Source organism: Leishmania infantum, chromosome 35 (genome assembly GCF_000002875.2).
Source record: "Leishmania infantum JPCM5 genome chromosome 35".
Classification (NCBI taxonomy): domain Eukaryota; phylum Euglenozoa; class Kinetoplastea; order Trypanosomatida; family Trypanosomatidae; genus Leishmania; species Leishmania infantum.
The window spans coordinates 1,626,274-1,638,294 of NC_009419.2; the positions used below are offsets into that span (position 1 = coordinate 1,626,274).

Here is a 12,021-nt window from a genome sequence, read left to right on the forward strand (position 1 = left end):
CTCGCTTGTATTGTTTGCTCTGGTGCGCCGCTGTCTTGGCGTCACGCCATCCCCTCTTTCCTTCACCTTCCACCTCGTCTCGCTCAATTTATGACTCACCGTGCTACATCCCCGGTGTCGACGTAGTTCCGTTTTGTTTTGTTCTTAGCTTGCTTTTCTTCTTTGCGTGCTTCAACCTTCCTCTTTCGCCCCCCCCTCCCCACCAATAGAAGGTAGCCGTTGTATTGGAAGTATCATCGCGAGACCACTGAACATCACCCCTCGTTCGCTCTTGAACGACACCTCCAAGTGTGTCGCGCACCGGCAGCGACAACGCTCACGGAGTTTCTTCTTCGTATTTTCTCTTTGGCTCCCTCCCTAATTGCTCGGAAGCAACACAGGTTGCTCTTGACACCGCGAAGAGGCGATACGAATAAAATGAGCGCTGCTGCGGCCCCTGCATTGAAGTTGCGGTCACGCTCCGTGAACACGACCCAAGGCAGCGTGCCCGGCGCAAAGCCGGTTCCGAGTCGTTCCTCTAAAGCGAGGACGAGGTCGACGCGCGTGACGCCGACGCCGTTCTCAGAGGTGCAGCCACGCGGGGCGGCGACAACACCCTCGTCGTCTGTGACCCGTCGCACCATTCGCACAGGACAGCCGATCACACAGGACCGGCCGCCCGTCACTGTGGTTGGCGAGAGCAAGCCGCAGGCTTGCAGCGGTGCTAAAGGGTTTCCGTCATCGCTTCCCACCAGCACCTCTCACGTGGGCAATGGAGTCAGGGCGCCGTTGTTGACAGCGGGCTTGTCCGAGATGTCCGCAAACTATGCCAAGTTTTCGAGTGGCGCCGCTATCGCGACCCCTCAGATGGGACTTCACAACAGCTCGGCTTCACGAGTGGACTCGACGTGCAGCAGCCTGAGGGGTAGCAGTGACAAGGGCTCTGCGGATCGTCGACAGCGCCCTCCACAGGTGCCGCGTGTGAGCCAGCTCTCCAGCAACGCCCCTGTGACGCGGTTTGCGACGATGGAGACGCCGCTGCCTCTTCGGCGCACGGCCACTGCCGCGAATATTATCCCCACGGCAAGCGCGCCCGGCTCGCAATTCTGCAGCCGCACCCCTTCCATGCACGAGATGGCCGCTCCCTTATCTCCGCGCCGAGTTCCACCGTCGGCGCGGCCGTACGCTTCGGCGCCGGCCTCCCGCGTCAGTTCGGTCAACTCGCGACTCGCTGAGGGGGCAGCGCGCCTCGTGCGCCGACCGCCGCAGCGCCTGCACACCAGCTCGACGCGCCTCTTTGTGGTAAAGCGAAGCAGCAGCGCAGCTACAACCGCAGCATCCACGACGACCCCCAGCCCCACCGCTCCCTCTTCCTACGCAGTTGTGGCGACGGCGGACGGCGCAGGGAATACGCCTTCCACGGCTCTGGGAGCGCCGTCGCGCTCGATGGGCACGCGGCCTTTGCTGGGTACAAGTTGCACTTCCACACCCAAGAGCGGAGGCGCCAATGGCGCACCTCGTCTGCGTGCTCTTCACCCCAGTACGCAACCTGCGCTATGCGTCGACAGGGGGCCTCGCAGCGCTCGAGGTGGGGCCAGCAACGGGAACAACAGCTTCTCGGCCAGCTGCACAGCGACGCGCGGGACGTCGCGGCAGGCGCCGGCGCGGCAGCAGCAGCATCAGAAGCCCTTATCGGCTCGCTGCGCAGCGGGAGGGTCGATGTCGCGCAAAGCAACGCGGAAGCTTGGTGGCGACGGCGCACCTGTCGCTATTTCACGCGCACCGCCTGCCCCGTTCCAGCAGACGCACACTGGATGCCCTCCGTTGCTGTCATTTGCGAGCTGCGTAAAGGGCTCGGCTGCGTCTGCGGTGCCGAAGGGCCCTGTCTCCCCGATCAAGCGGACTTCCACGGCGTGCCCCAGCGCGGCTCAACGCTATCCGGTTCCATCGGCGGACAATCTAGCGCGCGTCAGCGAGGGGCGTGCTTCGTCGATCAACGACGCTGCCTTCGCGAGCCCCTGGATCAGGCCTGGCATGCTCTCGAGCCCCACCAACGGCGGCGGCGGCCGTGACGCCAGCGAAGCCCCCACCATTCCTTACGAAGGCTCCACAGGTCAGCGCGGCTCCATGTCGCTGTCGCCGCGCACGGACTTCGACACCCTCTCCGTCTCTGGACGCCTGAGCTACGGTATTTAGGACATGAAAGCACATGCCCAAGTGGATGGGAAGGAAATTGGGAGGTAGACGAGGCGATGCTTGCCGACGCCTTCGCAGATGAAGCGCGGTCGCCATATTACTTCATCTCTGGCGCAAGTTCGCGTGGCCGATTGCTTCCCTGATGCCGCTCCCCGCCATCCTCATCTCTAAAACCCGCTCGTCGATCCTTTACCGCCACGTGTGTACGCGTGTGCGTCACTTGTTGCTTCGTGGGGTGCGATGCTCTTTGTGTTTTGTCTCTCGGGTTCACACAGACGCACACGCAGACGCGGACGTTTCGCTTGCGCCTTACGCAGAGTTGTGGGTGCACGCGACGCTGTGAGCAGCGCACACTTTGTGATTTTTTTTTATTTTATGAAATTTTATTTTGTGCGTGTGCTTGGCTGATTTGGCCTCCCCCACCGCACCTGCTCGTTTCTGTTTTCTGTCGTGTTGTGTGTATATTGTCGTCGCGTTTCTTTGTACCGCTTCTGCCGGGAAGGAGAAAACGAAAAGAAAACGCCCGAGACACGCCCTTGACCCCTCCAGAACCACTAGAATCACAGTGAGCAGGTGAGAGTGCAAGTGGATTGGGCGCTGCACGACAGAGAGTGCTGCCTCTAGATGAGGCCCACGGGGTGGGTGCTACGTGGCTGCTTGTGTAAGTCTGTGCAGACAGGCTGCCTCCCGTCCCCGCTTGCACACCCTCCGCCTTCGCGTGTGAGCCTGTGCGCCAGCGTGGTGGAGGGAACACGCCTGCGAGGCGCTCCCCACCCCCCAGTCCGCAAAGCGACGACGTGGTGACGAGGAGGACATGCTGGTGCTCCTTCCTTTACGTCCTGTATTTCCACACGGATTAGATCTTTAGCGTGTGCCTTCCAATCACGCTTCCTTTCACTCTTCGTTTTTTTTTTATTATGCTTCTTTGCCTTGCTCTTGTGCTGCCCTGCTCGTGTGCGTTGGTGTATGTGTGACGGTGTGATGCTGCGTCTGAGTAGGGCGCACTTGACAAGAATTTTTTTTTTGCGATACTTAAGGTGATGTCGAGAAAAGAGCGCGAACGGCATCCAAAAGAGCAGCGAAACAGAGAAGCCTGCTGCTGCGGCTGCAGCAGGGCTCTTCTCCTCCTCCGTTGCAACTTGCGTTCTGTCCTTTCTCGATTTCCTTCTGTTATTCGTATTCACTCTCTAGATGATAATTCAAGGGCTCGATTCCCTTTGGTGTCGATGCTTTTTTTTTTCTCCTTCTCTTGCGGGTTTGTTGTGGTTCATGTGCGCCTCTTTTCCCTTTTGTGGCTGGCCTCAGCTCTCGAAGTCTCGCTTCCTTCTTTTTCCTTGTGCACGAGCCCCAGTCACGTCTCTCCTCTACCTTCGCTTCACTCGGCTCTCGTGTGGGATGTTATGTACGCCCGCTAATGGCAAAAGAACAATAACAAAAATCAAAACAAAGCAAGGAGATCCATCCAGCGCAGTGAGCTCTTCCCTGAGAGTACCACCTGAATCTCAAGCCACCGCACAATGTCTGCATGTTCACTGTGTGTGTGTGTGTGTTTGACTCTGTGCGTGTGCAGAGGTGAAAAACAGCGCCGTTGCGCGCGGGACGGTCAGCTGCAGTGCCTCTAATGGTGTCGACTCTCATCAACGGAGTTCCCCAGACATCAAGCGCATCATCCTCGTCCGCTCGACACTGCCACTTCTGTCGAAGACATGCATACTGTTCATTCTCTTTTTCTCTTCTCCGACGCTTCCTTTCCTTTCGTTTCCACACCCTCCTTCCTCTCTTACCCCTCCCCCGGGATCGCCACCACGGTCCCTCCTCTCTCCGTCGCCCCGCTTCCGCCACGCACGCGCTCTCCGGTGCGGTCACTGCAGCTCTTTTTGCAAGTTCCCGTCCCCCCCCAAAAATTGAAATAACAAAAACCAAAAAAAGAAAATCTCATAAAACAAAAAAAAATATAAGACGAAAAGAAGAAGAGAGAAACGAGTGCTTCCTGTGTAGTTGTTCCTCCTCCTCCTTTTTTCTGTTCTTCTTTTGTTCTGTCTCGTCTTGTGTTCTCCGCTCATCTTCGTCTTCTTCAGTTTCTCGTTTCCTCACTCACCTTGACACACACTCACTCACTCACATACACACATACATACACACGGACACACACAACATAACACGCACACATCGCTCTCGCGTCTTGCCTGTACTCACGTGCGGTGTGTCCGTAACCTTCTGTCTCTGTCCACCTCCCTCTCCGTTATTTCGCCTCGTCTCCTGGAAGGGGGTCTTGGGTGCCGTATAGTTACGTCTTTCAGAGGCTACAGTTGTATTTGTTTTGCCGTTTCTGTTTTCCGTCGGCTCCTCCACGTGTTCTGTGTTGTCATCATCGTCCTTTGCTACATCTCCGTTCTCGGCTTTTCTAACGTAAGGAATAGTATATATATATAACCGAACAAGTATATAAAGGTGAAACAGCCAACCATGGCCTTTACTGGTCCGAATCCCTCAATCTGGGTCGGTGGCCTGGACCCGGATCTGCAGGAGCAGAAGCTATACGACTACTTTGTGCGCATCGGCCCCGTCACCTCCGTCCGCGTATGCGTCGACTCTGCCACGCAGAAGTCCCTCGGGTACGGTTACGTAAACTTCCAGGACCCCGCGGATGCTGAGAAGGCGCTGGACCAGGCCGGCTCCAAGCTCGGCTCTCGCTACCTCCGCATCGCCAAGATCCAGCGCGACCCCTCGAAGCGCCGCTCCGGCGTCAACAACATCCTTGTCAAGAAACTTCCAAAGAGTGTCGACACGTACGCACTGAAGGAGATGTTCAGCAAGTTCGGCCGCCTCACCGCGATCGGCCTGGCGTGCGACGAGAAGGGCGAGTCTCGCGGCTACGCCCGCATCTCCTTCGAGCGCGAGGAGTCCGCCGTGGACGCCGTGAGGGAGATGGACGGGATGGAGATGGACGGCCAGGCGATCGTCGTGGAACGCTACCAGGCCCAACACCGTGACGAGCTGCTGAAGCAGTTCACCAACCTCTACGTCAAAAACCTCGATCCCGCTGTCACGGACGAAAAGCTGCGCGCGTTCTTCGCCAAGTACGGCGAAGTCAGCTCCGCGAAGGTCCGCGACCTCGGCGCGGTTCAGAGCGAGGCCGGTCTCGGCTACGTCGCCTTCCAGAAGCACGAGGACGCCGCCCGCGCTGTTGAGGAGCTGAACGGAAAGGAGTGTGAGATCTCCAAGGCCGGCTCCCCTCTCGACGTGAGCCGCTTCCGCTCTCGCGAGGAGCGCCAGCGCGACCGCGAGCGCCAGCGCCGTGAGCGCGCGCAGCAGCACAGCAAGTACCCGAACCTGTACGTCAAGGGCTTTGACGACACTGTCACGAGCGAGCGCCTGGAGGAGCTGTTCCAGCGCTACGGCGAGACGGTGTCGGTGACAGTGATGATGGACAAGGAGACGGGCGTGTCGCGCTGCTTCGGCTTCGTGTCCATGAAGGACCAGAACGCCGCCTCGCAGGCCATTCAGGAGCTGAACGGCAGCACCTTTCTCAGCCCCCGCCCGCTCTTCGTCACGTACGCCCTTCGCAAGGATGCGCGCCGCCAGAACCTCGAGGAGCGCAGCAAGCAGTTCCGCGTGCGCCAAAACCCGATGGGCGGCCCGGGCATGGGTGCCATGCCACCCATAGGCTTCATGGGCCCGCAGATGTTCAACAACGTCAACATGCCATTCATGAACCCGCGCGTGCCGATCATGCCGATGAACGGAATGAACGGAATAGGCGGCATGAACGGTATGGGTGGCATGAACGGCGTGGGCGGTGTGGGAGGTATGGGCGGGATGGGCGGGATGGGCGGCATGGGAGGTATGGGCGGCATGGGCGGCATGGGAGGCATGGCCCGCCCAATGGCGCCGAACGCTATGAGCCAGATGCGCTCTCGCCCGATGCCGCAAAAGCCGCCGATGCAGTCTCTGATGCCACAGCAGCACCAGCAGGCGCCTCCGCAGGGCCAGAACCTCGCTGCGGTGCTCGCGAACCTCAACCCTGAGCAGCAGAAAAATGTGCTCGGTGAGCGTCTCTACAGCTACATTGTGCGCAGCCACCCGTCTGTGGCCGCCAAGATCACGGGTATGCTTCTCGAGATGGACAACTCCGAGATTCTGAACATGCTGGACTCGCCAACGATGCTGGACAGCAAGATCGCCGAGGCCCAGGACGTTCTGAACCGTCACATGAGCGTTTGAGTCAGCGTCTAACCAAACGTACGCCGCCAGGTTTGTCTGTCTTGCTCGCTCGCACACCCGTGCATGCAGGCCCGCGCTCTCGCGTAAGCGCGTGCTTATCGCCTCGTTCTGCGTTGCCTCTAGAGGCGTGCAATGAGGCAAGCGAGGCCCACGGAAGGCACAGACGAAAGGGCGTCACGGAAAGTCGCGCTCCCACCAAAACACGCTCGATGAACGAGAGAGAAGCACAAGAACTTCAACAAGTATTTGCACTCGTCTCGGACCCCCTCTTACTCTCTTCTCGGGCAGCGGAGGCAGGCTCACCTGCGACGCGGTGGTGGTCTGCTACAGTGCTGCTTGCGGGCTTTTAAGGACGAAGAGGGGAGGGGGAGGGATGCTCGTGGCGCATAGAATTTCCTGAGCGAGGACGCGGGCGCGTGACTTTCGTTCAGGGTCTTTCAGGGGAGAAAGACACGCCGTTGGCTGTCCAGAGCATCTTTGTGGTTGTGCTTCTGAGGGGATGATGACGCGATGCAGGCACTCTACTCCCGTGCTTGACGCCGAGAAGGGGACCGCGAATGATAGAGATGATGGCAAACAAACAAAAACAGGCAAGCATGGGGCGGTGTGGCGAACACAGCAAAAAGCATCTTGACCTCCATCTTCTCAGCTGCCTCCTCTACCCCCCCCCCCCCGCGGTGCATGCATCCCCTGCCCTGAGGGTCGGGCAAAGAGAAAGCAGCGGCTACAGGACACATTTCTTTCTAGGCTCTTTTTGTTTTCCATCTCTTTTTCTTCAGCTCCGCCACGACCCCCGCCCGTTCCTCTGCAACTACGCCGTAGAAGGGCAGCACTTCTCCCTCCTTCTTTTCATGGTTTGTGTGTGTATGTGAGGGGAGTGGCGCTGTTCCTCTCCCATCTTTGTGTGTTCTGCAGCTCCGCCTCTGCCGGTCGCCGTTTTTATTTTCGTTTTCTCCCTTTACCGCGCGCCTTTTCAGATATTGGCGTCTCCTCTCTCTCTCCTCTTTTCTTTCGCCTTCCGGCAGATTAGCGAAGACAAGGCAATGTGAGTGGCAGCATAGAAGAACAAAAATGAATAGTGTGTGCGAGGCTCTTTTTCTGCATGTTCTCTCTACCGTGAAGGTAGTTTGGCCAGTAATTTCCCTTGACGCTTGCGCCTTTGCTTTTGTTTTTGTTGTGTGTTTGTGTGTGTGTGAGCGTGTGCACGTGAGTGTGCGTCTGCGCTTCGAGGGGGAAACGAAAAACAACATAAAAAAAGAAACAGGAATGATGCTGAGGAGGAAAATTCGAATCAAGAATGAAGACGCCAATATCGGATTTATTTCCTATATGATCTACACGTTTTTTTCCCCTGGGGGGTTTCTTTTCCTTTCTTTTCGGGAATTCTCACAGGCAAAAAGAAAGCAGGAATAAGAAAAGAGCATTTCTGTGGGATTCCCCCTCTCTCTATATTTATATATATGCATGTTTTGCTGTAGTTTTCATGTCTTTTTTTCCCCTCTCTCTCTCCCTCTCTCTTTGACCAGTGTAGCACATGCAAAAAGGGTGTGCACTTGCGTGTGCGAGTGTCTGTGTGTTTTTCTACTTCGCGAGCTCTTTCTCCCTTCGTGTTGGTGTGCATGTGTGCGTACGTGCGTTGTGGTCTCTGCCGATTTCTGTCCCTTGGCCTGTGCCTGCGCGCACTTTAGCGTCGCTTCGCGGCTGTGCGTGAGGAAGGCGATGGCGCCGTATGTTCTGTCGCTAGCATGCGAGAACTGAAGAGCACCACCTAAATGCATATACACACAGACTCGAACGTTTTCTTGGGATGTGTGTGCGTGTGTGTGTGGGGGGGGGAGCAGATGCGACGGCAGCAACAGAGGCTAACGCGGCGAGTGCGAGACACGCACGCTACAGGGTGACGAGGTGAGGTTCGGCGCTTCCTCGCATCCCAACGCCGCCCAATCCCCGCCCTTTTCCCGTCCCCTTCCCTCACCCCCTCCTCTGCGTTACTCCTTCAAGGATCGACCCACGAATAGAGGCCGAACTGCTACTCTTGTTTTTCACCTTGGTCTCCTACGTTACCTCCTTTTTATTTCGTGTGTTCCAGGCGGCGTACATTGCTTTGTTGCCTTGTCTCATCTTTCGACACTCACGCCTGCCTCTCCTCTCGCGCCCCAGCTTCCCTTTTTCCCACGTCCTTCCACACGACCTCACCGCCCATCACATCGCTTTCGCTTCCACCTCCCATTTCGCGCTTCGTGCGGAATCTGGACGGTTGCTATGCCTTGGCTTTGTCTCGCCCTTCTCTTCGTCTGCGTGTGCCTGTGCGCGTCGTCTTTTGTGCTTTTCACTTTTCGTACTTCTTTTTTTGCTCTGGGCTTCTCGCACGTTGTGTGATCCCCTCTCGCACCCCGTTTTTATTGCCCGGTTGCCTTCGCCGCTCTTTGTTTTCTTTCTCTCCTGCCAGCTATCGAACTGCAGGGCCGCCCTTCTTTCCTCATACACGCACAAGCGCTCTACCTTTGTGGGCTGCGGGTGTACTTGTGTGCGCGCTGCCCAAGGACGGTGGCGGCAGCGATGACGCCAAGCCAAAAGTACAGAGGGAACGCAGAAATGTGGCACGCGAACCAAAGGAGGGACACTTCAGTGTCGACGAGGGGCGTGAGACAGAGAAGGGAGGGGAAAGGATTAGTGCGCAGCGACTGGCGAAAAAAAAAACGCGTCGATATGTTGGGAAGGAAAATATTGTTGTGGCCAGCGATACGATGGCGGCTGGTAGATCAAAGTAGCAGTGCGCTATGGGGGTGAACAACGGAGGACGAGCGAGAGAGACAGAGACCCAAACAAGCAAAAGAAAGAGGGAAAGAGACATGAGCACACACGTTTGCGTTTTTTTCTTTTCGTCGTTGTGACCCTCTTTCCCACCTTCACTCAGACATACACACCTTGTCTCTCTCTCGCGTGTGCTTCTTCCTCCTGTTTCTTTGCCTCATGTCACCCATCTCGCTTGCTTAATGATGCCGGTGGGTGTGCTGCGGCGAGTGAATGAGGCTGTTGTAACTCCCACGCTTTTTTGTTCGTTCCTGGGCGTGCGTTTGTGACTTCTTTTTCTTTTTGGTGTTGTTTCTCCCTTTTGTATGTGCGTGTGTGTGTGTGTGTGTGCCGCGCCTTCAGCGTTGTGCGTGTGTCGTACGTTGCTCTTCGTTTTTCCCCCTTTTTCGCCTTCTGTTGTTTTCCTCCTTTTTTCTTAGCTTTTGCTTTCCACTTCCACGCACGCGATACATCTCTTTCTTTTGTGGTTTTCCAGTATTGTGTATTTGCGTGCGTGCGCTTGTTTCTTTGCTTCCTTTCTATGTATCTCGAACTTCCTCTTTCTGTTCCCACCCCCAACCTCCTTCTTCTGTTGTGCTTCCCTGCTCGCCTCCTTGCCGTTGTTCCTCTACGCTACATCTTGTGAAAGAAAGGGCATTGAAAAGACAACGAGAACAATCCCCCTTCACCCACCACAGAAAAACGAAAAAACCCTGACGCCTTTCTTGATATGTTAAAGGGAAAGGGTGAGAGAGTTTGCTTCACTTTCTTGGTTGTTTTCTAGGAAGACGATGGGCGTCTTTGCCTTGTCGTTTTTTTTTTACTTTCGGCCATGCGCCTTTAAACGTGCCGTCGCGTTGCCCTGTCGTCTCTCGCTTGTTTCGTTTTTTTTTTCTGTGTGCGTGTCTGTGTGTGTGTGCCGACTCTTCCGATCATCCGAACATGCACATCAAACAGAAGAGAGTAGTACTTCTTCGAAGGGAAGGATGGAGCGAACAGTGGGTGACCTTCACTTCGTTTTCACGACACTGCGTATGGGAGAGCGAAAGCCACAGACATCCACGCTAAACGGTGCGAACGAGTTGAAGCGTCTAGCAGCAGAGCAGATACCAGAGGTCGACATACAGCAAAGAAAAGAGGCGTGCTTGCGCGCGTGACCGCGCACTCGATGGCGATGAAGCGTGTCCTCGTTTTCGCCTCTTTTTTTTTGGCGTGTGCGCTGCGCATCGACGGCGCACATGAAGGTGGCTGGGGTGCTCAGAAGACGGGGTCTTGCTTACATGAGGAGAAAAAAAGAAATAGTGAGGAAAACAAGGCGAAATTGGGAAGAACAAGGGTGAAAAGCTTGAAGGTCGAGAAACAACCTCCGCGATCTCCCGCAGGCGCCAGGGTTAGATGAGTTGCGATGCAGAAAATCATTGCAGTGTGAAGAGCCTAGATAGAAGACGTAAAGAACGAAAACATAAGGAAAGATGTGGCGTAGAGGAAAAGAACGTCCCCCTTAAGCTTCTAAGCGAAGATTTTGGGAATGATGTGAAGAAAAAAAAGTTACCACGAACAAGGTCCACACAAGCACACACACACACACATGCGCAAACAAACGCACTGAGTGATGCGCGAAAAGCCGTCGCGAAACGCAGTGGACGAGTGATGGTGAAGCAGCCGCCGAGACAGGGAGGGAAGGGGGAGGACGATTGAAAGACAGAGGACGACGGAGGAGGACAGACAGCGCGTTAGTTGAGGGACGAAGCGACGAGTGCCGGTCAGCACGACTACCAGCTTCCAAGCGCGTCTCTTTAGTGCTCCAGCGCTGTACGTCTGTTTGGTGTCTCCGTCGTTTGCTCTCGTGAACGAGCGTTTTTTTTTTTCATTCAGTCGGTATGTGCACCTCCCCTCTTTCACTCTTATATCCTTTCTTGTTCGTTTATCTGATGTTTTTGTGCGCGTGTGCGGCTTTGTTCTGTTCCTTTTGCCTTTTTTTTCTTCGCTCGTTTGCTTCTCTCTCTCGCGTCACCAAGCGGTGCCTCTGACTAAGGTTTTCTTCTTGTTTTTGCCCTTCCTTTCTTTCCCTTTCTCGCATATCTCTCTGTATGTGCGTGTGCGTATGCTTGTGATGGCGTGTCACTTTCTCCTGTGGCGTTTTTGTTGTATTTTGATGGCGATGCTGGTTGGCTAGTTCGTTGATTGGCTGTTTGGGTGGCCGGCTGGTTTTCCGCCTCCGTGATTGCTTTGCTGAGCGGGACGTAAAAGGAAGAAAAAGGGAACTTTAAAGGCGCGCGCACCTGCACACACACACACACACACACACAGTCGCAGACATGTACACGAACGACAGAACGCAAAAAGCTTGTGCAGTGGCGAACGCACGTGCGCACTTGCGCCTCCGTAGGACAGCACTGCAACAACGACTTGACTGTATCTTTTTTGCTGTTGTTCGTCCCTTGCCCTCCCTTCATTCCCCACCGTCGTGGTGTTTCGTTGTTCTTCGGAACAGACGCGCCATCAAACCAGTGCGCGCATTCAATAGAGGACTGGATTCAGGAAAGTGGAAGTGATGGGGCGTACGGGTGGGAGCGGCAGGGGAGAGGGAGGGCAGAGGCCGTCTTTCTAGGAGCGCAGAATCGACGAAACAAAGAAACCAAAAGACGAAGACAATGCCGATCTCAAGGAAGCGAGCAACGCGAGAAGGCGTGGGGCGTGGCTTTGGGCTTGTGTTTCTGTGCTGCATGGGTACATCAATGGGATCTTGTGCGCGTGAATTTGTGGTCCTGTCGGTGTGTGTGTGTGTGTGTGCGTCTGTACGTGCGTGCCGGCGTGGCTGCGCGAGAG

The 12,021-nt window shown here is 55.9% G+C and overlaps 2 protein-coding genes across 2 annotated transcripts; both read left to right on the forward strand.

The window, feature by feature from the left end:
• Positions 1–417: 417 nt before the first annotated feature.
• LINJ_35_4190 (conserved hypothetical protein) lies at positions 418–2,175 on the forward strand (the record flags this gene model as incomplete). Its single annotated transcript, XM_001469184.1, has 1 exon — positions 418–2,175. One exon carries the CDS (start codon positions 418–420, stop codon positions 2,173–2,175), a length of 1,758 nt encoding a protein of 585 aa, XP_001469221.1.
• A 2,466-nt stretch (positions 2,176–4,641) lies between these two features.
• Positions 4,642–6,399, forward strand: PABP2 (poly(A)-binding protein 2; the record flags this gene model as incomplete). The annotated part of the gene is made up of 1 exon (XM_001469185.1): positions 4,642–6,399. One exon carries the CDS (start codon positions 4,642–4,644, stop codon positions 6,397–6,399), a length of 1,758 nt encoding a protein of 585 aa, XP_001469222.1.
• Between the last annotated feature and the right edge of the window lie 5,622 nt (positions 6,400–12,021).